Here is a 23,422-nt window from a genome sequence, read left to right on the forward strand (position 1 = left end):
GATCACATTGGCACAATTCTCAGTATTAGGCTACTGTCATTTCTGTGTCAGAGTCCTCAGACATACATAGACCTCCCTTTTATTTTATATATTGATATATTGTACAACAGCCACAGCAACATCTAGAAAACATTTACACATGAGTTAGAAGTGCTATGGACATGTTTGTCCTTGCATGTCCCTCTCCATAATGAAAATAAAAATATCTCTTATGTCCCCTGGAGGGCTGACAGCCCATTCACTGAGGTTAGTTAAAGGACCCAGGACCCAAACCAGTGCCTGGACAAAAAGCCAAGCAGTAGCCAAACTATCCCCTTATCTCTCCTCTATTGTCACCTAATGTTCCTTCAATGAGCGTGTTCAATGAGATGTTCAGACATCTTTTAAAAAGTTTGTTAACTTATTTTAAAGCTTATTTTTCGACTACAAATTTGAAAAAGTGATCCATCCCATGTATTGTGAGACAAAACCCCACCGCCAACTAACAGCAGTGTCCAACATTGTGCGGGTATTTCTTTGTCATGACTATACTTTACGCACCCCTGCACCTGAAAGTTGGATGTGCTTACACTAGTTTTCAACAAACTATTCTTCACACTTTGTGATCGTATTAAAGCTCATAGTTGGTTTCAACTTTGACTCCTGTGCCCACAAAATGGATGGGAGGGTTGGGTTTCATGGAACACAACTGATGTGGGAGTCCCATGAAAATGTGGGTTGAATGCATAAGCACAGTGATTAGTGGAGGCCTGTCTGCTCAAGAGAGATTGAAATATTCCTTATTTTTTGGTTTTCAGCTCATACAACACATTTCCTTCATTTGCTGAGCGTCACTCGCGAATCTACAACCTTACAAGACAAAGAAGCAGCTTAGGAAATGTGTGAAAACACCCTGCAATGGTATTGGACATTGATAAGGAAAATTAAACATTCAGATCAATAATGAAGATACACAGAGAGCCGCTAGCCCCCCCCACAAAAGGCATCAAGTAGTTATCTCTCCTAGTTCTCTCTCTTAGTTCTTACGCATGTTCTTAGCCATGAAATCAATGCCTTTCTCCAGTGTAAGAAAACATGTTGTAAACACTTCAGAAATGCATTATCCCAACAGTTGCGAAATACAGGAAAAGGATACCATGGGTAAGTAGATTTGTGAGAAGAATTACTAACAAAAGACATGTGCAGATATATGTAGATGTTTAAGTTACTGTGAATTTCAAATAGTTACTCCACGCCTGAAAGACACCCTCAGTTTGGTAATGCTTTCAGTGGAGTATTGCATTGAAATATCCAACCTACATTAAAAATATAGATATTTGTATTTATTTTTGACAGCTGCTCATGAACATACAATATAGCAAATTATTAAATACTTTAAATATGATTGTGATGTACAATATAGCAATTTATCACATAATATATTAAGTGAATCATATAATTCACAAGTTTTTAGTGCTTATAGGTGACACCTTTTATTAATGTTAAAACCTTGTAATAATTCAAAATACTTTCAATTAGACAAAATAGCACTGAAAAGATATAAATATTCCATTTGTATTTAAAACAGCCATTCAATTATTCATTGTAAGCAACAAAATAGTCAAATATAATCAATCAAAACAATTGCAGTGCAATTAAATTGAAGTGATTTAATAATGATGAAATATAAAAAATAACTCATTTGAGAACCTGTGATGTAAATGTTACTCATCATGTTCCATTATTACAAACATGTTGTAACAGGTATTCCACTCCTGTCAGATATTTTTAGTTGTAATATATTAAGAGATGAAAAAAAAACAGGCTCTCTGCCATTTACATCAACTTGAAAGGTGCCTCTATGTCTCTTAAAATGCATATGGTTCATAGAGTTGACTCTTTTGCAAATGTTTCAAATAAGTCCATCTTGTGGAATTCAGTTCTCTAACCATTCTCTTCTAGCCTACACATACAACGTACACTATTATGTATTCTTACATGTTGTGCAGACTATACTCTGCTGTTTTCAGATGATCATTCTAAACGATTACTCTGGTTAGTCTGGTGCTTCGATGTGAATAGAATAAATCAAGAATGAACGTCCAAACAATGTAAGAGGTATGGATCCAATGATCATCGTTTACCATATCTGGCTACCCGAGACTAGCAGGTGTCAGATCCAAACAATAAAATGCTGCTGCCAGAGGAATGAAAGGAACGGGCAATGCCATTACCAGACATGCTTGATGTTTTCTTGCTGAAAAGGCTGATCTTGATATGTTCTAATTTCAACATTGGTTTACTGCTTGGGATGAAGGACTCCTTAAACAGGGTCACAGCCCCCTCTGGTGCCCAGTTTTCAGTTTTGCACTGAGCAGATTTAATCCAAGGGAAATAATAATAATTGTTTTGGCTTTCCTTCAGCCATTCCACACACCTTGCTGGCATTAGAGTGCATGTATGACTATGTGTGTGCGTTAACACTTTGTCCATACCTTTACACTGTAGGCCACAATGACACTAAGCCCGGATGACTGGGGATAGGACAACAAGTAAATAGATAGGCACATGATGAGTCTACATTTAATCAAATTTCCCATCTTCCCTGTTACTCAGGCCCTGTAGGTAATCCATTTTACTGCCCTGATTTTGACCCCTGAAATCTACTGAGTCAATGTTACTTGACTGTCAATGTGCATGGATTTTAAACCAGGGACATGCATTATACATAATAGAGCCCTATTATGTCTAGAAATTCAACCTGCACAATGCTCATTGTCTCTATCCATTGATAAAGTCATCCCCAGCTGACTGGTGTCCATGTGTTTTACTATAGTCACTACTGCTGTAATTTAGTTCAGCAGACACCCCCCCCCCCCCCGATGTTCTGACACAATGCTCTGACACAGGGCAAAATGTTTAGTGGCACCCCTCTTGATGGTGGAGATCATTTTAGTACTTTTACATTTCATTTTCTACAAATGTTGCCATGGGGCGGAGAGAAAATGTAGTACATTTATAACACATTTCATGCATTCTACTGATTTTGCCATGGGGCAGCAATAACTTTTTGCAGTTTTTAAGTACGTTTTCTGGCGTTCTACACATTTTGGCATGGGACGGAGATAAAATGTTGCAATTTTATATTTCATACAATTCTATTCATTTTGCCATGGGGCAGAGAGACAATTTTGCAATTTAAATCTAATTTCCTGCAATTTTACCCATTTTGCCATCATTTATGAAATGTTAATGATATCTGAGTGAGCGTGACTAACAAAATCAATTTGGGCCCCTGGGCTCTGTTTAGATAACTGGCTAGACTAACTTATCAATCTAAAAATTGTTAGCTGACATGGCTAATTGAATGACTGTCAGTGAATGACAAAACAAGAAAAAAATAACTGCTGATGCACAACCAAATTTCGAACTTTCACCTTGTGTATTCTTCTATTCTATCTCTCAACAGTAAGTTGAGACCCCAACTGAGTTCCCAGACTGAGTTTTGTTGGGGGGTCGGGGGCCCCCCGGAAGCGACCGCTTGTGTCGCTTATGCATGCTTGGACAGTCTGGTGGACCAAAACTTCAAACGTGGCCTTCATTATCCCAACAGAAAGATCAGGAAAAAGTTATAATCCATAGCCATTGGCTTTATTTGTGATCAATCACCTCCCTCTGAGCACTTCCACCTCCGTCTTGCTAGCGTCGCACAAGTTTTTTGAATAGGAGACACAACGCCCAGTCGTGTGATTCGCTAAGATCAAAAATGTTTTTTGTAGTTTTTATTTTTTACTACCACATAGGCCAGATTTGAGTCGGTGGTGTTTCAGGCTTATATGCGGTATGTACAATTACCCTGGGGATGAGGTTACTACTGCTGCTACTGTTGTAGCATGCAGTGCTATGTCTGTGGTGAAAAGACTGAACGCTACTTCAGTGGTGGAAAGACAGAGTGCTATTTCAGTGGTGGAAAGACAGAGTGCTATTTCAGTGGTGGAAAGACAGAGTGCTATTTCAGTGGTGGAAAGACAGCGTGCTATTTCAGTGGTGGAAAGACAGAGTGATATTTCAGTTGTTGGAAAGACAGAGTGCTATTTCAGTGGTGGAAAGACAGAGTGATATTTCAGTTGTTGGAAAGACAGAGTGCTATTTCAGTGGTGGAAAGACAGAGTGCTATTTCAGTGGTGGAAAGATTGCTATTTCAGTGGTGGAAAGACAGAGTGCTATTTCAGTGGTGGAAAGACAGAGTGCTATTTCAGTGGTGGAAAGACAGAGTACTATTTCAGTGGTGGAAGCACAGAAGTATAGAGTCATATCCATGAGTATGGGCAGTTTAAGGGCAAAGAGGAAACTCGGGAACCTGAGGAAATTTGGGTTGAGGTGACAATTCTGATCTCCAGTCTTATATTGTCAGGGGGCCAAGTTTATTATTTTCTAAAGACTGACTAAACTGTCCTATCAGAGATTTCATTTTTATACTTTCTATTTGGGCTACACCAGTGTTCTGTGACGTGATGCATTACAGTAACAATGTGTTGACTTGACTAAAAAGATGGTAGACAGACACGGCACATACCCTCCATCACCAAACATACAACAAGAGTCAGCTTCAGGAGGAGGTAAGAACTACCCTAGCTTCATAGCACTTTGTTTTACACTGGTAGGAGCCCTCCCCATGACCCTATGTTTACACTGGTAGGAGCCCCTGGCTGGCCCTATGGTCCTGTATAGTAACAGAGTGTGCCCTGTCCCTGTCCTGTTTTCTTCATCATTGTCACGTGTAGTTGTGTCTACTGTCGAAGCTGCTGAATGCAGAGGGGGTGGTCAGCTTTCTCATGGAAAGGCTGTCTGTCTTAGTGTCGGGCCGTGCCCCTGACTTGCTCCTTAGGAAGGGGTTCCTGGGTCCCCCCAGAACCCCACGGTCTGCACCCCTCTCCATCCTCTCACTGACCGACAGGCTTTTTCTGTGTGAAGGAGGGGCCAATGATGGGTGGGAGGAGTCATCTGAGGAGCAGCTGTTGGCTCGTTCCATTCTGGAGAAGGGTGAGCAGAATGGGGTCCCACTCGCCCCTCTTAAGCCCCTCCCCATGCGATGGGGCTCGGGGGCCGGGGCCAGGTCCTCTGGGTCTTCAGGGTCTGACTCTGTGTGGCTGAGCTCGGCCTCGCGCTCTGGGTGGGAGGAGCCCAAGTCCGGGGGCTTATTGAAGGGGAATGAGGAGGAGCCTCCAGGGGAGTGGGAGCGCTCTGCGGTGGAGTAAGGGGCGGAGACACACCTGGTGTCTATGCAGTCGGTGATGCTGGTGTACTCAGCCGCTTTGACCTGAACACCTGCCCCTAGGCCTCCGTAGCAGCCTCGCGGTGTAAACATGAGGCTGTGAGATTTGACCAGCTGAGTCTCTTCTAGGTAGCCCCTGCCGCCAGTGGACAGGTAGCGGCTGCTCTTGGAGCGCTCCAGTGGCCCCGCTGACGGGGGTGGGGAGGGGTCCAGGTCCCAGGTCGGCATGGTGTTATCTGGGAGAAGGTGGGCAGAGCATAGTGACAGGTCTGCAGCCGCACTGTCCTCGAACACTGCACCACCCTCCGAGTGTCTGTCGCCCAATCCGCTGCCTCCGCTGTAGTCCCTCCCGCTCGACAGCACCGCCTCCATAATCTCAGAGTGGAGCGAAGAGTCGTGCCGGAGGGGAGGGCCCATCCTCAGCGGGTCCGAGAAGACCTCGGCTGGCCCCGCCTCCTCGGATGCCGACACATAGATGTCGATGCAGGAAGAGGGGCGGTGCTGCTGGGAGATGGACAGCGTGGCCAGTGGAAGGGGCTTAGACTCCTTGGGGGCGGTACCTGAGGCCACCGACTGTGAGCTATTGGCTCGGTGCAGGCTGAAGGAGCGCTCCTTGAGGAAACGGTCGGCCCTTTCGGCCCTGTCGGCCCCAGCTCGCTCAAGACCTCCGCCCACGTAGAAGGAGTGACTGCGTGTGCGAGTGGCCAGGCCAGTGGGGGTGGGCGGAGACATGGAGCCCTCTGCACCCTCATTGAGCCGGTAGGAGTTCCCCTCTTGGCTGTTGAAGCTGCTTTGGCGCAGGATGTAAGCCGCATCTGGGCACTCACCCTGACGCAGCATGTAGGCCGAGTCTGTGCAGTCTGAGGAGGTGCGTGAGCGGGCCTTGTTGACCTCCCCCCGCTCCACCCCTGTGACTCGCTCAAGAGCCACAGCGATCCGACCAATCAGCTCCTCCATCTGGGCCAGCCGTATGTCCACGGTCTGCAGAGATGACTTCATGAAGTGTTCTCTCTCATTCACCTCCTCCAGGCGCATGGCCATGTTCTCCACTCTGAAACGGACAGAGAAAAAGGAGATAAAGAGAGAGAGATGGATGGAAAATAAGGGAGAGGGAGAGAGAGAGAGAGACACACGCAGAGAGATAGAGAGTGAGGAGATATGTTGCACTTAAGTATGACAGGATTATGTTTGCCCATGCCCAACCTCTCTGATGTCACTCGGATCCTCTCGTCATTTGAGGAGTTGAAGCGGTCATCCTTCTCGCGGAAGTACTCCTCGATGCACTGCTCCTCAAAGTCATGCACTTTCTTCAGCTCGTCTTCAGTGATGAAGAGCTCTGTGATGGAAAGATGAAGAAAAGCAACATGAAGTGTAAAAGGAAAGAAGGAAGGATACATTTCTAAAGACCTAGGCCATGTACTCACTCAGCCCATAGTCTCTCTCGTCATCGTCGTGCTTACGCCAGCGACAGCACAGGTGCTTGAGGACCATGGTCATGTGACTGAAAATGATGAGGGGAGGGGGGAGGATGGGCCGCTCGTAGAAGGTCATGATGAGCTGGTACCTCTGGAACTTCCACACCTGGTTGGAGATGGACTTCACCTCAAAGAAGGTGTTACTATGACAACAGACAGTAACAACCAAAATGTCAAACCAACCCTATGCCGATGGAATATCCACTGAACAAAAATATAAACTCAACATGTAAAACATTGGTCCCATGTTTAATGAGCTGAAATAAAAGATCACAGAAATGTTCTATATGCACAAAAATCTTATTTCTCTCAAATGTTTTGCACACATTTGTTTACATCCCTGTTAGTGAGCATTTCTCATTTGCCAAGATAATCCATCCACTTGCCTGGTGTGCCATATCAAGAAGCTGATTAAACAGCATGGTCATTACACAGGAGCACTTTGTGCTGGGGACAATAAAATACCTCTCTAAAATGTACAGTTTTGTCACACAACACAATGCCATAGATGTCTCAAGTTTTGAGGGACTGTGCAATTGGCATGCTGACTGCAGGAATGTCCACCAGAGCTGTTGCCAGATAATTTAATGTTCATGTCTCTACCATAAGCCCCCTCCAACATTGTTTTAGAGACTTTGGCAGTAACTCCAACTGGCCTCACAACCACAGACCACGTGTATGTAGTCGTGTGGGCTGGCGGTTTGCTGATGTTAACGTTGTGAACAGAGTGCCCCATGGTGGCGGTGGGGTTATGGTATGAGCAGGCATAAGCTACGGACAATGAACACAAGTGCATTTTATCGGTGGCAATTTGAATGCACAGAGATACTGTGATGAGATCTTAATTTATTTATTTCCATTGACTGATTTCCTGATATGAACTGTAACTCAGTAAAATCTGAAACATTTTAGCATGTTGAGTTTATAATTTTGTTCAGTATAGTTTTGAAACACTTACCCTTTAATCACCCATCCACTCATCTAACCCAAATGTTCATTCATTTATCTTTCTGTCCACCTATCTGCTAGTGCTACTACCGTCACCACAACTTCTACCACTACAGCCACTACTACGACTATGCCTGCTACTACTTCTACTACTAAAATCACCAAAATCTTCCTACATTTACAGTTGAAAGAAAATGCCAGTAAAACAGAGGTGTATTAACAGTATGTTTCTTACACTTAATCTCTATCTGTACTGGAACTTTCCTCTCATACGCAATGTTTTGTAATTAGTAAAGTAATCACTTGTTAAGCTATATAAACAAACAAGGATCACAGATGGAAATAAGTTAGGTAGCTAACTAAACCCTGGAGATATACAAGTATGCTGTGCATGGGCCCTGGTAAACACATCAGTAAACAGAGCTGGGCGTGGGAGAGTAAAATAAACCCTTCCTATGCACATTTGTGGCCGTGTCCAGAAAGAACAACTTTGAGAGACCCTACCTCCCCACAGTTGTGGAGGTCTGACAGGATTGGGCAGGTGTAAGCAATATGGGGAAAATTCCTCCTGGCCTATACCTATCAATTTGCTTAAACCTATCGAATCCTCTCAGATCTCCTCAAGTGTCTGGAGGGTAAGGGCTTGGGGTGGTCTCTGGACAAGACAATGGTATGTATAACTGAGTGGGCGTAAGGAGAGTGTAGGTCTACAGGGCGAGTGAGAGAGAGAGAGAACGTACTTGAAAACAGCGATGAGCAGGTTGACCAGCAGGATGTTGGCCACCAGAAGGTAGCAGGCCATGATGGCAGGAACGATCCAGGCTCCCGTCTTACAGGGCGGCAGAGCCACAACATGCCCGTCCTCTGTGGTGATATTCTGGCCACATGGAGCTAAGCACAATGACACAACCACAGGGTCAGGATGACACACAAGGTGTCACAGATTGTGTCACAAGACAAATTCTCTTAAAGCTACCCCATTTATTTTGTCATATGACAAAACAAAGGAGTAGCCAGCCTAAAGAGAGTTTCTCCGACAAACATTATTAATAAAGACAAAACATATTGTAAAAGCCAGTTGTGTGTCCAAACAAATTGACATACAGACAACGACTAGACAAGCAGGCCAACATAAAACGAACATAAAATCAAATGAAAGAAAGATGTCAACATACAACACAAACAAGGTACATACAAGCAAACCCAGGCATTCCCACCAAACACACAATCACTACGCTGACATCTAAAATAAACAAACCAACAAATAAACAACAACAAATACTTCAAGTTTAGCAAACAAGCAAGAGGCATAATATACTGAATATATGCATCTTTTTTTGTAGGGGATAGGAAGGAGTGAGCTCTAGAATGGAAAGGTGTTATGTGCTGAAATGTGTATCTCACAATATATTCTAAAATATATTGTCAATAACTCTGCATTCCCAATATATTTAAACATGGCATGATGTTTAAAATATATTGTCACATATGCGTGCCATAGCCTAGCTGAATAATGACTATACTACAGATCAATTGACATGTATTTAAGATACATCATATGTTTTTTCCATCAGTGATGGTTCAGTTGCTGTGGCTTTATAATGGGGACACTCAGCACTTTCTCTTTGGATGCTCATTCGTTTGTTTGCCTATGAATCATTATATAATCATTATATTCATACTCATTTCTGGATTTCAATTGATCACACAAGGCAGCCCAAAGGTAGAGAACTGAAGTAATTTTCTATCTCTCTATCTCACAATTTTACACTCAAATAAATTGGGTTAAAAACTCTGACAACTGAACCACGTGAAAAAACAGATTGCAGATGATGACAGGGTATGATATGTTCTTGTGTGTGTGTGTGTGTGTGTGTGTGTGTGTGTGTGTGTGTGTGTGTGTGTGTGTGTGTGTGTGTGTGTGTGTGTGTGTGTGTGTGTGTGTGTGTGTGTGTGTGTGTGTGTGTGTGTGTGTGTGTGTGTGTGTGTGTGTGTGTGTGTGTGTGTGTGTGTGTGTGTGTGTAAATGCAGAATCATTTTCTGTGTCTAAGTGCATATGAGTTAAGGTGTGCTTTTGAAATGTGTAGGTGCGCTTTAAATGTGTGTGTGTGTCTGTGTGTGTGTGTGTGTGTATACGAATCTGCACGTGTTTGTGTGTGTGTTTTTGTATGTTTGGCTGTATTTGCAAGTGTGCACAAGTATTTGCACATCCATGAGATTATGGTTGAGAGTGCATTATTGTGAGTTTGTGTGTCTAGATGACATTGTAGTGATGTTACAATCATGTTTTAGTGATAGCAGAGCTGGCGTTGGGGGATGGCAATAATGACTGGGTTTACCTGGCAGGCTTACTTTTCCAAAATCAAACAAAATAGTGAAAATGTCAAAGTAGCATGTCTGTAACAATCCTAGTTCCCTTTCAGATTTAGTAATGTCATCAAAATAAACAAATGAATAAACAAGAATAAACCAAACAAGAGTGCTACTGCCATGAAACACAGTTATTGACCTGTCACTATGTCGTGCTGCATGCTTAACCATAGAGATGGTAAAGAGGACACGCCTCCTATCTTTGCCATTGATAGCTTCCGTGACAGCATGGGCATCACCATTGAGGGATATCTCATAGAGATAGATAGAGGACTCATCTTTATATCTGGGCCATTTTAGCATCTGTGACAGCATGGGCATTGCCACTGAGGGCTATCTCATAGAGATAGATAGAGGACTCATCTTTATATCTGCGCCATTTTAGCATCCGTGACAGCATGGGCATCGCCACTGAGGGCTATTTCATAGAGATAGATAGAGGACTCATCTTTATATCTGCGCCATTATAGCATCCGTGACAGCATGGGCATCGCCACTGAGGGCTATCTCATAGAGATAGATAGAGGACTCATCTTTATATCTGCGCCATTATAGCATCTGTGACAGCATGGGCATCGCCACTGAGGGCTATCTCATAGAGATAGATAGAGGACTCATCTTTATATCTGGGCCATTATAGCATCTGTGACAGCATGGGCATCACCACTGAGGGTTATCTCATAGAGATAGATAGAGGACTCATCTTTATATCTGGGCCATTATAGCATCTGTGACAGCATGGGCATTGCCACTGAGGGCTATCTCATAGAGATAGATAGAGGACTCATCTTTATATCTGGGCCATTATAGCATCTGTGACAGCATGGGCATCGCCACTGAGGGCTATCTCCACCTCTTCTACTTCTATGAGTTCATTGGCGGTCCATAAAAAAACTGAAAAGCTGCATACTGCCACCTACTGTGCAGCAGTGTATATAATCTGAACAAGCAAAAAGCGAAGGTTGGGGATTTACTGCCAGCTGAAGTGCTGAAATATTTGCTCAGGAGTATAATTCATTGCCTGATCCCTCCTGCTGACCGGAATGGAATTCTTCCCTCCACAACCCATAGAAAGTCCCACCCAGTTGACTACATTAAAATGGTGAAAACCTTCAATGACGCTGCCCATGCTAAAACAGGCTTTGTGGAACGTGTACCCTCTATCCATCTCTATGTGCATATCTGACTCAATAGCAGCCCCTAGATGAGGGTGCAGTGATGGTATGGCAGTGAGGCTGGAATGGTGTAGGGAGGGGACGGGACGGGGGTGGGTCTAATTATCGATTTACTGGCATTCTGATTGAACATAGCAATGTTGGTATGGACCATTATTACGCCAGGTTCCATGAGCTCGAAACTGATTTTCGATCATCCAGAGTTTTGAATTCAGCCTGTGCTTTAGCTTCCTACTATGTACATCTGAAACAAAGAATGACAGCATTATTTCAGATCTCCAGCTTTGGGCTAGTCCTTCCATTCTATACACTCTCACACACGCACACACACGCACACCCTCAAAACAGATGGTGCATTCAGAGAGCAGTCATATTCCTTATTTGAGTCGATTACTAAATTACTAAGAAATGTTACCTGCTGTTAGACATCACCTGACCTCATCACTAAGATAAGGTGAGCTGTTAGTGATCTGTCCTCTGCTGTTGTCAGAAAATATTATATGGGTATTTTTTTACCGCAATTTAAAATTTGCATGACCAGTGTGAATAAGAACCAATCCGGCCACCAATGTCTTTCGTTGCACTAATATAGTTCCCCCTGAAACCAGGGGGAACTGAGAGGTTCCAAGTGCATGGCATTTCAGCACCTGGATGACTTCAGCTAGTCTGCCGAGTGTGTGTGTATGTGTTGGAGGGGTGGGCAGCCTTACACTCCGAGCTTGACTCTACACCACTCCACCACCCTTTCCACCTCACTCCCTCCCCCCACATCCACCACCCTTGTGGGCTTACGGTCGATCTGATCAGCGAACACCTCTCCATAGATCATCCAGTAAGGCATGAAGAAGATGTTCCGAGCCAGCATCCAGGACGGGTCCTCATTGGGATTCAGGATGGCCTGCCTGGCCACTCCGAAACTCATCAACACTACCAGCATGATGATCACAAAGTACATCATGTCAATCATCTGAGAGAGAGAAGGAGTGGGAGGGAGGAGACAGAGTGTGACAAAAAGGGAGACAGGAAGAATGTTGGAACCTGATAATACTCATTCACCTTCATAGAATTCTCATTAAGTGAGCAATTAAGTAGAACATTAGACAGACAGACAGACAGACAGACAGACAGACAGACAGACAGACAGACAGACAGACAGACAGACAGACAGACAGACAGACAGACAGACAGACAGACAGACAGACAGACAGACAGACAGACAGACAGACAGACAGACAGACAGACAGACAGACAGACAGACAGACAGACAGACAGACAGACAGACAGACAGACAGACAGACAGACAGACAGACAGACAGACAGACAGACAGACAGACAGACAGACAGACAGACAGAGAGAAAGACAGAGAGAAAGACAGACGGACAGAGAGAAAGACAGACGGACAGACATGCAGACATACAGACAGAGAGAAGGACAGACAGGCAAACCAAAAGATAGGTTGCAACCAGATTCTCTACCCTTCTCCCGAAGGCTGCATTTGCACAGTCCACGCCATGGAATTCAAAGCATTGGACTGGTGTAAGCATTAGTTGGAGGGATTTTCCGCTATTGTTAAATCCATGACTGGGAGTGTGCAAGTGCAGCCTGCCAGTGACAGACTCCGCCCCCCTCACCATCTTGCCGATCATCATGACATAGGGGCCCAGGTATTTGTTGACGCCAAAGATGTCGAGCAGCCGGATGTACCAATAGATGATGTTAACGCAGTAGATGACCCGGCCGTAACTCATGAGGGGCGGCTCCTGGAGGCGGAGCACCATGCCCACAGAGAAGATGAGGATGGCCATGAGGTCCGTGATGTTCCAGTACTCCTGAAGCCACACCTTTACCTTCTGCAACAGCTTCCCCGGCTCCGACATCAGAATCTGGGGGAGGTAGACAAGGAGGGAGGAATGGAGGGAGAGAGGGAAAGAGAAAGAGAGCCATGCTGGCCTATAAAAGGTCACTGAAGAATTTGTTCTACATAAATAGGTACAGGTTTGGAACTGATGACGAATGCAAATGTATGTTGTTTTAGGAGGATGACATAGAGTGCAGGGCTCTTAGCTGGATCATTTCATATGGTCACTGGCATTTAGCTCCTGTACTTTATTTGCTCTTGCATTGGAAAATCTGTGTTGATTTGCAACCCACCCACCTCTCTAACATGTGTCTGTGTTATAGACCTGCGCATGCTTGACTGTATTGAAATATCCATGAGAAATCCTGGAGTTGTATTGAGAAATCCTGGAGTTGTATTGAGAAATCCTGGAGTTGTATTGGGAAATCCTGGAGTTGAACCATCTCTTTGTATATGTGTGTCCTGCCCTACCTCTCTCATCTTCTCGATGCCATTGGTGAAGATGTAAGCGATGACTATCCACTCCTGCGGTGATGGCCACAGGTCCATCTTCACCAGCACAATATAGTTGAACAGCATCAGGTACGCCACATAGGCCATCTGGGGACAAAGACACAGTGTCAGGGCCTCCTGGAGCATGTGAAGAGTCTTCAGTGCACGCAGAGGGTCTTACAGACGACATAAGGTGTGGGTCATAAGTGGGTTTTAAGTAGTCTTAGAGGGCATTCGAATGGTTTTAGCACAGACAAGTTAGGTACAGGCAATACAAGTGATAGTTGGCAAAAAACTAACTGCACAGAATCACAGCAAACCTTCATGGTCTCATCAAAATCTAGAGTCAATTCACGTAATGTAGTGAAGCCTGATTTATGAACTAAGCTAGTTTGAATCCCTTTCCTCAGCCTAAAAAATGTACTATTATATATGTCAGAGGTAAAAAGTACAATGCAGTGTGACAGACTGTGTTCATATTCATTTTCATGGCTGCTTTGTAGATAAGACAACTACTACAGGAGAGGTAATATCACAGAGGATGGTTTTGAATGCAAAGCAGATCATGATGATTCCCTGACCAAGTATCAAATCATATCAAACTTTATTTGTCACATGCGCCGATTACAACAAGTGTAGACTTGACCGTGGAATGCTTAAGAACAGTTAAGAAAATATTTACCAAGTAGACTAAAATTAAAAAAAATAATAAAAAGTAACATAATAAGAATAAGAATAACGAGGCACCGGTACCAAGTCAGTGTGCAGAGGTACAGGCTAGTTCAGGTAATCTGTACATGTAGGTGGGGGCGAAGTGACTATGCATAGGTAACAAACATACAGCGAGTAGCAGCAGTGTACAAGAGGGAGGGGGGTCAACATAAATTGTCCTGTGGCGATTTTATTAATTGTGCAGCAGTCTTATGGCTTGGGGGTAGAAGCTGTTGAGGAGCCTTTTGGTCCTAGACTTGGCTCTCCGGTACCGCTTGCTGTGTGGTAGCAGAGAAAACAGTCTTGGGTGACTGGAGTCTCTGACACTGGCCTTTCCACTGACACCGCCTATTATATAGGTCCTGGATGGCAGAAAGCTTGCCCCAGTAAGGCTGTTTACCTTCGATTCCTTGAGCACAGGGACTATGGTGGTCTGCTTGAAACGTAGTTATTACAGACTCAGTCAGAGAGAGGCTGAAAATGTCAGTGAAGACACATACTGTAACAGTTGGTCCGCGCATGCTTTGAGTACATGTCCTGGTAATCCGTCTGGCCCAGCGGCTTTGTGAATGTTGACCTGTTTAAAAGTTTTGTTCACCTCGGCTACAGAGAGCATTATCACACACAGTCATCCAGAACAGCCGGTGCTTTCGTGGGTAAATCAGTGTTGCTTGCCTCAAAGCGAGCATAAAAGGCATTTAGCTCGTCTGGTAGGCTCTCGTCACTGGTCAGCTCGCGTCTGGGTTTCCCTTTGTAGTCCGTAATAGTTTTCAAGCCCTGCCACATCCGACGAGCGTCAGAGCCGGTATAGTAGGATTCAATCTTAATCCTGTATTGATGCTTTGCTTGTTTGATGGTTTGTCTGAGGGCATAGCGGGATTTCTTATAAGTGTCCGGATTAGTCTCCCGCTCCTTGAAAGCAGCAGCTCTAGCCTTTAACTCGATGGATGTTGCCTGTAATTCATGGCTTCTGGTTGGGGTATGTACGTACAGTAACTGTGGGGACGACTTCATCGATGCACTTATTGATGAAGCCAATGACTGAGGTGGTGTACTCTTCAATGCCATTGGATGAATCCCGGAACATATTCCAGTCTGTGTTAGCAAAACAGTCCTGTAATGAAGCATCCACATCATCTGACCACTTCCGTATATCTGTTCCTAAAATAAATCCATTCTGTGATATGTTTTTTTCTGCCCCATACAGTTATAGGGAGGTAGAGAACGGCTTTCCTTTGAGTGTTTTTTATCTCCAAGAATAAGAGATGATGCTCCCTATTGGGGAGGGCTTGTGATGTTTTCATTGGACATTGACACAGATACAAACACAGACACAGACACAGACACAGACACTACACACAGACACTGTACACAGACACCGAACACAGACACAGACAATGCACACAGACACAGACACTACACACAGACACTGCACACAGACAGACACAGACACTTCACACAGACACTGACACATACACTGCACACAGACACTGACACTGACACAGACACTGAACACATACACAGGCACAGACATCATACAAAGACACTGCACACAGCCACTGACACAGACACAAACACTGGCACAGACACATACACGGACACAGACACAGACACCGACACCGACACAGAAAGAGACACGCTGTCACACACTGCATCTATCTACTGGGTTCTCTGTTAAAAAAACATTCTAATCCCCCCTAAAATGTTATGGTTCTAGGTAGCAACAAGCCCTGACAGCAGACTCACTGTGTGAAACCAGAACTTGACGATGGGGGCGTTGTAAAACTCGTAGATCTTTCGGCCCATGGGGATGAGCCGGTGTCTATTCTGGACCTCCCCCACGCCCTTCTTACGAGACGCCTCCGTGCTTACCTTACCCAGCATGGCCTGGGGCATCACACCCAGAGAGACAGAGAGAGAGAGAGAGAGAGAGAGATAGGGATGGAGGGAGGGAGGGAGGGAGGGAGAGAGATACAAAAATACAGGAGAGAGGGAGGAAATCATGAAAGAGCATTAGAGCTGTTCATGAGCAGTAGCAAGCAGAGACAAACTCATTCTGAATGTGTCATGCTAGCGGAATTAGCGGCATTAAGTGCTGGTGGGGATGATGACACACATGTCGCAGACAAACACTTATGGATTGAGTCTCAGATGACAGTGACGGACAGTAGAGAGAGAGAGATAGAAAAGAAGAGAGATCGAAAGAGAGAGAGAGAGAGAAAAGAAGAGAGAAAAGGAGAGAGAGAAATAGAGGACAGATAGGAAAAATAAATATGTCTGAGGTCCATTTCTAGGACTCTAACACAGTTTGCCATCCATAATGGGGGAGTCAAATCCCAGAGGTTATGATCATGGATGCCCAAACTACACCACACAGTTGGGGAGTCAGTGAATGGTATTGTATTGTATTGTATTGTATTGCATGTCAAGGGATAAGGGAGAGACACCCTGCGGTGTGAAAATCACACTGCCATGCCTACGTCCTTATTTTAACTGCATATGGACTGGGAGAGTTGGCGATTACAGTGTGTTTTTTTGAGGCATCTGAGGCTGACTTGCAATACAATCCCCCCTGGGTGTATTGTAGCCTAGTATATATTTGTATGAATCTGTCTGAAACATATAGTTTGTGTTCTGGGCTGCATTTGAACAATCAGAAACCAGCAGCCCACAATGACAAGCGGAAGAGCTCATGACAGATGTAATCCTTTGAGTGTTTTGGGAAGACTCTCATCAGCATTCTCATAAGCTCCTGATGCCAGTGAGTTTTGGTGCCGGCTGGCTGACTGAATGCAGATGACAATATGTATCGCAATGTCTATGTAGATGGACCGAGTCACCAATTGCCTGTTCTGTATTGAGAGAGAGTGTTCAATCAGTCAGGCAGTGTTTGAAATGGAACCCTACCTCCTATATTGTGCACAATTTTTTGACTAAAGCTCTATGGGCTGTGGTCAAACGTAGTGCACTATACAGGGGATAGGGGTCCATTTCGGACACAGCCACAGAATGTGCATCTGCATAGACCAGGCAGATAGGCAGGCAGGCACAGTTATGTAACCTGAGCAGCTGAAGCTGCTGCCATAGATCAGATGAGACACCCTCTGTCAGCAGCATGCGGAGTGATGCGCTGTTGCCAGAGCCACAGGGGAGAGTGAGGGGCAGCAGTCGCATACGATACTGTACCTCTAGTAAGACCTTAACTAGGAAAGAAACAGAACAGAGGAAGAGAGAGATGGGGGAGGGGAGAGATAGAGAGAGTGAAAGAGAAGGGAAAGCGAGAGAGGTGGAAGAGGGACATCCACAAGGAGCCGAGCGAGGCAAACAGACTGAGACGTTACAACTCCACAACCACGTCTTCGCCGACACGACAGGAAACGAGAAGCAGGATGACAGGTAGGTTTTGGGGAGGGGCATTCTTACTACCCCTCCGGTTGGTCAGAATAGGGACAAGGCTTGGATGGGTGTGTAGGGACAATAACAACGGTGTGTGTTTGTTAACTGTGGGCCTATATCGCTGGCTAAGGGTGCATCCGAAATGGCGCCCTGTTTCCTATAGGGAATAATAATAGGCTTCCATTTGAGACACAGCCTGCGTGTGTATAGTCTGAAGGCGGGGCTGAGGTGGGTGCTCTCACCACGGAGTTGTACTGCGTCTCACAGTAGGATCTTACTGTGAACTCCATGTCCTCTTCTTCCTTCTCATTGGCAGGCTTCTCAGGCTCCTCCTCCTTCTCCTGCAGGTAAGTGTCCTGGTCCTGAGGCATATATGACATCTCATCTTTGTTCTTGAACTCCAGACTCAGGATGGACGGAGGCAGCAGCAGGCCCAAGATCACCTGTACAGGAGTGTGGAGTTAAACACCTGCACACAGGCAATACACACAGCAGAGACGCTTCTTCAACAGTTGTCACGTGGCACGGCGTCGGGAGAGCTATGGTCGTAAGGCGTGGGTCCGTTAAGTGTCAAACATATAGAATTTTTCATTGCTCCCAAAGCAAATGTAATACATACCTGACGTACTGCAGTAAATTCCTCACCTTGCAACTTTCTTTCCTGCAGTCAAATGACCAACTCGCCCTCTAGTGGCCTCACGGGTGGAATGTTATTCATATTTTTCACAATCTCTAAATTAATAAACACGATAAAAATAATGACATGAAAAATCCAGTGTTTCTATGTCAAACGGTTTTTGTATATTTCAGACTTCTGTGATGTGTATAAAGTGTCATATTTGGATGCAAACTCAAAATTGAATACATTCCAACTCTATATCTGACATGGAACAGGTGTCTTGTTTTTTTAAGCCCACAACCATGTGTGTGACATGTATTCTGTTGTTTCAAGGTAGATTTGTTAAAGACTACCAAGAAACACTCTGGGTGACCCTGATTTAGCACCCTGCAGTAAAGGTTTAAAAGTTGCTCAACTGTCTTCTTGAACCAGTGGATCTGTATAAAGAGACACTGGTTCACACACACACACACACACACACACACACACACACACACACACACACACACACACACACACACACACACACACACACACACACACACACACACACACACACACACACACACACACACACACACACACACACACACACACACACACACACACACACACACACACGCGCACACACACACACGCACACACACACACACACTTACTTGACACTCTGAAATTGCATAATTCTATGTCTGATGTGCAGATAGTTTAGGTACCATGAATTGACTATTTAGCAGACTGGCTGTATAGCAGTCTTATGGCTTGGGGGTAGAAGCTGCCTTGGAGCCTGTTGGTCCAAGAGCCGATGCTCCGGTACCATTTGCCGCACGGTAGCATAGTGAACAGTCTATGACTTGGGTGGCTGGAGTCTTTGGCAATTTTTTGGGCCCGCCTCTGATACCACCTGATATAGAGGTCCTAGATGGCAGGGAGCTCAGCCCCAGTGATGTACTGGGCTGTCTGCACCACCCTTTATAGCGCTTTGCGGTCAAGGGCGGTGACTTTACCATACCAAGCAGTGATGCACCCAGTCAAGATGCTCTCGATGGTGCAGCTGTAAAGTTTTGAGGACCTGAGGGCACATGTCAAATATTTTCAGCCTCCTGAGGGGAGAAGAGGCGCTGCCTTGCCCTCGTCACGACTGTGCAGGCTGTGCAGGTGTGTGTGAACCATGTTAGGCCCAGGTGTGGACACCAAGGAGCCTGAAGCTCTCAACCCGCTTCACAACAGACCCGTCGATGGCTTAGACCTGGGTAAGCACCTTGATTCCTTAAACATGTCTTACTATGACTGTGATATGTGGTTGTCTTTTATTTTTATTTGATTTATTTAACCTTTATTTAACCAGGTAGGCTAGTTGAGAACACCTTTATTTAACCAGGTAGGCCAGTTGAGAACAAGTTCTCATTTGCAACTGCAACCTGGTCAAGATAAAGCAAAGCAGTGACACAGACAACAACACAGAGTTACACATGGAGTAAACAATAAACAAGCCAATAACACAATAAACTAATCAATGACACAGTAGAAAAAAGAAAGTCTATATACAGTGTGTGCAAAAGGCATGAGGAGGTAGGCAATAAATAGGCCATAGGAGCGAATAATTACAATTTACTAGATGAACACTGGAGTGATAAATGAGCAGATGATGATGTGCAAGTAGAGATACTGGCAAAAGGACAGAAAAGTAAATAAAATAAAAACAGTATGGGGATGAGGTAGATAGATTGGGTAGGCTATTTACAGATGAACTATGTACAGCTGCAGCGATCGGTTAGCTGCTCAGATAGTTGATGTTTAAAGTTGGTGAGGGAAATAAAAGTCTCCAACTTCAGCGATATTTGCAATTCGTTCCAGTCACTGGCAGCAGAGAACTGGAAGGAAAGGCGGCCAAATGAGGTGTTGGCTTTGGGGATGATTAGTGAGATATACCTGCTGGAACGTGTGCTACGGGTGGGTGTTGTTATCGTGACCGGTGAACTGAGATAAGGCGGAGCTTTACCTAGCATATACTTATAGATGACCTGGAGCCAGTGGGTCTGGCTACGAATATGTAGCGAGAGTCAGCCGACTAGAGCATACAGGTCGCAGTGGTGGGTGGTATAAGGTGATTTGGTAACAAAACGGATGGCACTGTGATAGACTGCATCCAGTTTGCTTTGTAGAGTGTTGGAAGCTATTTAGTAGATGACATCGCCGAAGTCGAGGGTTGGTAGGATAGTCAGTTTTACTAGGGTAAGTTTGGCGGCGTGAGTGAAGGAGGCTTTGTTGCAAAACAGAAAGCCGATTCTAGATTTGATTTTTGATTGGAGATGTTTAATATGTCTTTTATCGATGGTGGTTATGATATCGTTTAGTACCTTGAGCGTGGCTGAGGTGCACCCGTGACCGGCTCGGAAGCCGGATTGCACAGCGGAGAAGGTACGGTGGGATTCGAAATGGTCAGTGATCTGTTTATTAACTTGGCTTTCGAAGACTTTAGAAAGGCAGGGCAGGATGGATATAGGTCTATAACAGTTTGGGTCTAGGGCTGGTAATAGGGGTTGTGTAACAGTATAACTTTAGACCGTCCCCTCTCCCGTACCAGGGCACGAACCAAGGACCCTCTACACACATCAACAACTGACACCCATGAAGCATCATTAGCCATCGCTCCACAAAAGCCACGGCCCTTGCAGAGCAAGGGGAACCACTACTTCAAGGTCTCAGAGCAAGTGACGTCACCGATTGAAACACTATTTAGTGCGCAACACCGCTAACTAATCTAGCATTTCACATCCGTTACACTCAACCCCCTTTTGACCTCCCCCTTTTCCGCAGCAACCAGTGATCCGGGTCAACAGCATCAATGTAACAGTATAACTTTAGACCATCCCCTCGCCCATACCTGGGCGCGAACCTGGGACCCTCTGCACACATCAACAACTGACACCCATGAAGCATCGTTACCCATCGCTCCACAAAAGCTTTGGCCCTTGCAGAGCAAGGGGAACCACTACTTCAAGGTCTCAGAGCAAGTGACGTCACCGATTGAAACACTATTTAGCGCGCACCACCGCTAACTAAGCTAGTGTTTCACATCCGTTATACTTGCAACAATGGCGGAGAATAGTTTAAGAAAGAGAGGGTCCAGATTGTCTAGCCCAGCTGATTTGTACGGGTCCAGTCTCTATTAACTACCTTAAGATTAATGCATTAACTGTAAGTCGCTCTGGATAAGAGCGATGATAAAGGACTGAAATGTAAAACTTTAAAATGTTTCAGATGAGTGAAGGAAAAGACATGTAGTATCAAGGAAGCTGTATAAGGAAGCTGCATCAATGGATAAGGACCCAATCCATCTTCTCACCACTCTCTACCTGACTTTCTGCTTCAGACCTGTGGCAGCAGGCCAGTCGTATTCATTAGTGCACACCGTGGAAAAACAGATTTGCAACTAAAGTACGAAAACAAGTGTTTCTCATTGGAAAAGTTTAGGTATTGCCTTCCTGTTTCAGTCCGTTTTCTACCATTTGGTGCCTGGTGAATACAACCCAGACAGAAAGGTGTGTGTCTGGTGGGGCTTTATGGGTCATGGTGAGTGCGTGTGTAGTGCTATTTGTTGTGCGATCTACCACTCATGGTATACCATCCTGTTTGCTCTACCTTTGGTTTCTGCTCCATTGAATCTGTTTGCCAACCAGTTCTATACTGCACCTGGATTCATCCTCCTTACACTACACAACCACCCACCGGTCTCCAAGCACAGCTACTCATAATAATACATGACTGTGGCCTTTTATGATCTAAGCAGCTGAATGCTATCAAACCATAGCCAACTCACTGGCTAACCTACTTGACTGGGCTGAATAATAGCACAAGCCTTTACAGTGTAATTTTAGGTGCGTTGTCGTAAATCAACATTGAAAGTGTTAGGGACGGTCAAGCAATAGCTCAGATATGGGATATCATTAGCCATTATTCCCATCAGGCCTAGCGGGGTAATTGCAGCATCTATTTCAGTATACACTTTCACCTCTCCATCCATCCGTCCGTCCGTCTGTCCATCCGTCCGTCCGTCTGTCCGTCTGTCTGTCTGTCTGTCTGTCTGTCTGTCTGTCTGTCTGTCTGTCTGTCTGTCTGTCTGTCTGTCTGTCTGTCTGTCTGTCTGTCTGTCTGTCTGTCTGTCTGTCTGTCTGTCTGTCTGTCTGTCTGTCTGTCTGTCTGTCTGTCTGTCTGTCTGTCTGTCTCCATCTGTCTTTCTCCCTGTCTCCCTTTCTCCGTCCGTCCGTCCGTCCGTCCCTCTCTCTCTCTCTCTCTCTCTCTCTCTCTCTCTCTCTCTCTCTCTCTCTCTCTCTCTCTCTCTCTCTCTCTCGCTCTCTCTCGCTCTCTCTCTCTATCTCTCTCGCTCTCTCTCTCTCTCTTCGTCTGTCTGTCTCTCTTCGTCTATCTGTCTGTCTGCCAGCTGGTCAACTCCATTTAGACAATGCACCGTGTGACCCCTAACCCTCTGACCTTAAGTCCAGAGTTCTTGCGCATGCGCAGCCGTCCCATCCACATGTCGGTGAGCAGCATCTGGCTGCAAGTGTGGGCGATGAAGTCGCGGTGCTTGGCGGCCACAGCCAGCTGAAGGCAGGTGGCGTTACTCCAGTTCTTCAGCTCGTAGGTTAGCAGCTTCATGGCCATCTGCTCATCCTGCTTGTAAGACTGGTCCAGCAGCTCAACGGCTAGCTGGCCAAACTCACTGAAACACACATATAGGATGTCACACAGTGAATGTTTGGTGGACTAGGCTACATTGCAGTTGGACATATCAACATAACGTACAGATAAATGCACTGCTACGCACGCACACACACACACACACACACACACACACACACACACACACACACACACACACACACACACACACACACACACACACCAAACACACACACACACACACACACACACACACACACACACACACACACACACACACACACACACACACACACACACACACACACTAGTCAGAGGATTAGGATAAGACTTCAACAGCCAAACTCCGAGGAACAAACATACCAATATGGTCTGTACTTGACAGAAAGAGAGGTGTCAGGGCTTTGAAGAGAATGTGTGTGTGTGTGTGTGTGTGTGTGTGT

General features: G+C 45.2%; 1 protein-coding gene across 2 annotated transcripts in view; it reads right to left on the bottom strand.

Annotated features, from left to right (window-relative positions):
- Positions 1-4,687: 4,687 nt before the first annotated feature.
- Positions 4,688-23,422, bottom strand: part of trpm3 (transient receptor potential cation channel, subfamily M, member 3) — a 191,646-nt gene continuing 172,911 nt past the window's right edge. For both annotated transcript variants that reach the window (XM_046347796.1, XM_046347797.1), the window contains 10 exons: positions 22,791-23,019; positions 17,923-18,123; positions 16,031-16,171; positions 13,553-13,681; positions 12,855-13,106; positions 12,015-12,189; positions 8,418-8,568; positions 6,679-6,872; positions 6,458-6,590; positions 4,688-6,305 (listed from right to left, as the gene is read on the bottom strand). In XM_046347796.1, the coding sequence (XP_046203752.1) occupies positions 4,754-6,305; positions 6,458-6,590; positions 6,679-6,872; positions 8,418-8,568; positions 12,015-12,189; positions 12,855-13,106; positions 13,553-13,681; positions 16,031-16,171; positions 17,923-18,123; positions 22,791-23,019 (3,157 nt within the window). In that variant the 3' untranslated portion in view covers positions 4,688-4,753. The remainder of the gene's footprint in view (positions 6,306-6,457; positions 6,591-6,678; positions 6,873-8,417; positions 8,569-12,014; positions 12,190-12,854; positions 13,107-13,552; positions 13,682-16,030; positions 16,172-17,922; positions 18,124-22,790; positions 23,020-23,422) is intronic.

This window comes from Oncorhynchus gorbuscha, linkage group LG04 (genome assembly GCF_021184085.1).
Source record: "Oncorhynchus gorbuscha isolate QuinsamMale2020 ecotype Even-year linkage group LG04, OgorEven_v1.0, whole genome shotgun sequence".
NCBI lineage: Eukaryota > Metazoa > Chordata > Actinopteri > Salmoniformes > Salmonidae > Oncorhynchus > Oncorhynchus gorbuscha.